Here is a 2,509-nt window from a genome sequence, read left to right as displayed (position 1 = left end):
TCACCATATTATATTCTTTCTTTTTGCTTCTAAAATTATTGCTAAAAAATTAAAACTTTTTCCCTCAGTTTTGAAGGATCGGTTTCATTTACCTCCCCCAGATTTTCACCTAAAATAAATCTATTTTTACTTCTGAACTTGACAGCTCTGTGAAAGAATGCATAATTTTCATCCCCAAGTTTTAGCCAATTCAATCTAGATTTTTGTCGCCATATATCTTCCTTTGCTCTCACAAATCCCATAGCCTTCTCGTGTAATCTGCTACATCCTCCCTTTCTCGATCATATAATCCATCTAACTCTCCTTTCCTATCTAACTCATTTATCCTCTTTTCAATCTTTTTAACTTCATTATCGACATTCCAGTAACATTCTTTATTCCATTTTTGCAGTGCACATTTCACTCTTCTTAGCTTTGCACTCAAATATTCATCATGTAAAAGGTCGAACTCTAATGTGTCCTTGATGACCTCAACACAACTCTTATGATCTAGCCAACTATTAATTAGCTTGCAAGGTCTTGGCCCCCAATCTATCATCTCTTTACCCATTAAAATAGGAATATGGTACGAGACAGTTCTCGGTAATCCCCACAACATTGCTTCAGTATTTTTCTGGAACCAGTCATCCTTCACAACGACTCTATTTAACCGACTTCTCATATTTCTCAGCCCAAACCAAGTGAATTTTCTCTCTGCTAATGGCATATCAAATAGGTTACAATTTTCTATGAACTGATTAAACGCTTTGAACTTAGATTCTCTAAAAGAACATCCACTTCTCTCACTTCGATTTCGAATAGCATTAAAATCTCCAGCCGTGAACCATATGTTATCGTCTCTTCTCTTTTCTAACATTATCTCATTCCATAAAATGTTTTGGTTGCTAACTTCACAAGGAGCATAAACATTAGCTATTGAACAAGTCGACTCATCAGAGGCACACTTCCCCTTATAAGTATGAATCTATCTTTAATTATGTTGCCTTCAACCTTAAATCTACTTTTATCCCATACCAACAGTAAACCCCCAGATTTTCTCACTATTTTTGAAAACTTAAAATCGAAATCATCATCACTCCAAATGCTCCCTATTTTAATTTCATTAAACTCCTCTTTCTTTGTTTCTTGAATCAACACAAATTCAATCTTATGAGCACGAATTATCCTCCTAAGTTCAGAAATTTTAACAACATAACCCATACCTCTTATATTCCATGATAAAATCTTCATCTCGAAATTTCCCCCTCTGACTTCAACTAAAAGGTAATAGATTGAGAGATTGGGATACACCTTCCGATGCCTCAGTAGCGAAGATTTCCCAAAACAATATCTCTTCTGGACCTTTAAAATATATTCCTAAATCTCTTGCAATATGTAACGTTTTCTTTGCTTCCCTCTTTTGTCTCTGGCATCTTACTTGAAGATCAGAATCAGATATAAACCTTCTTTCTAGTTTAGTCCAATCATCCTCGCACTCTACCTTCTTATTTTTCTTTAACCGGCAATTTCAGCTCTTCATTGGAATGTGTGCAAATTTTTCTTGAATGCATTGTAAGGATCTGTATTTTGTTTTTCCTGAGCTTTTTTCTTTGAATCTGTCTGGATTTGTTCGTTTGAAAATCCTCGCTCAAATCATTTAGCCTCTGTTCCAGGTCCTCTTAGTCTTTCCCTAATTTGGGCTTCCCTTTTATTTAATCTGGTATTAACCCATCAACTTGGCCTTCCTCAGCCTTATTATTCTTGTTAACACCTGTAGTTTTTAGGCCAATACACATCACATCCTCCACTGCCCTAGTATCTGATATTCCTTCCTAAATAGACAAATCTTTAAAATTTTCTTCTTTATCCACGTTGACACGTACTTGATCATTTAACTTCTTCATGACAGCTAATTCGACTCTCTCCTCGTGTTCCAATGCATCATTGCTTATCTTTTGAACATTCCCACTTTCATCATCATTAGTACTCAGTCCCATAATTGCTACCTCACCAATATTTCTTTCCACCATGTCCTCACCTGATAAGTAGCCACCTCCAGATATATTTCCCATGCATCATAATTGAATTTCGCCTTCCTCAAGCCACCTTTTAATGATTTTTTCCTCCGATGAGACCCTGCTTCTTCCAGCCGATGACTCTGAATCAACAGCCACCACACACTTTTTTTCTTTTCGCTTTCGAACAATTGTTATGCTACTGCCTATGAATTGTTCCAAAAATCTAACTTTAAATATGCATCGACCAACTTCCAAATCAAGCTCTTCATCAATTTACTCTTTTTTGTTTGTTGCAATAAGAATTGTCACCTCCTCGTAGCCCATTGCTTGAAAAGCATTTTCTCCCATCGCTAAGAATTCACCCTATTGTTTTGCTATCCTCTTAAACGTGGAATGGTTCTAACAATGCAGCAGCACACCAAATAGTTTGATCCATGTTACTCTTTGAGACGGTCTATACGATTCTGACCATGGTTGTACATCCAAGAAAACTTCCTTAAGATACGAACAAC

At 36.2% G+C, this 2,509-nt stretch overlaps 1 protein-coding gene across 1 annotated transcript; it reads right to left on the bottom strand.

The window, feature by feature from the left end:
* Window positions 1-229: 229 nt before the first annotated feature.
* On the bottom strand, window positions 230-2,051 carry LOC120126121. The gene is made up of 2 exons (XM_039144404.1): window positions 1,863-2,051; window positions 230-949 (listed from the first exon to the last, which is right to left on the bottom strand). Exons 1-2 carry the CDS (start codon window positions 2,049-2,051, stop codon window positions 230-232), a joined length of 909 nt encoding a protein of 302 aa, XP_039000335.1.
* Between the last annotated feature and the right edge of the window lie 458 nt (window positions 2,052-2,509).

This window comes from Hibiscus syriacus, unplaced genomic scaffold (genome assembly GCF_006381635.1).
Source record: "Hibiscus syriacus cultivar Baekdansim isolate YM2019G1 unplaced genomic scaffold, ASM638163v2 tig00110450_pilon, whole genome shotgun sequence".
Lineage (NCBI taxonomy): Eukaryota > Viridiplantae > Streptophyta > Magnoliopsida > Malvales > Malvaceae > Hibiscus > Hibiscus syriacus.
This window is presented reverse-complemented; position numbering and strand designations above follow the sequence as displayed.

What these genes read in the sequence shown, in the direction of transcription:
- LOC120126121 (XM_039144404.1), bottom strand. Translation starts at nt 2,051, where the DNA reads ATGGGAAATATATCTGGAGGTGGCTACTTATCAGGTGAGGACATGGTG. An exon ending in TGAAGAAGTTAAATGATCAA is followed by an intron (nt 950 to 1,862) that starts GTACGTGTCAAC and finishes CATACTTATAAG; the next exon opens with GGGAAGTGTGCCTCTGATGA.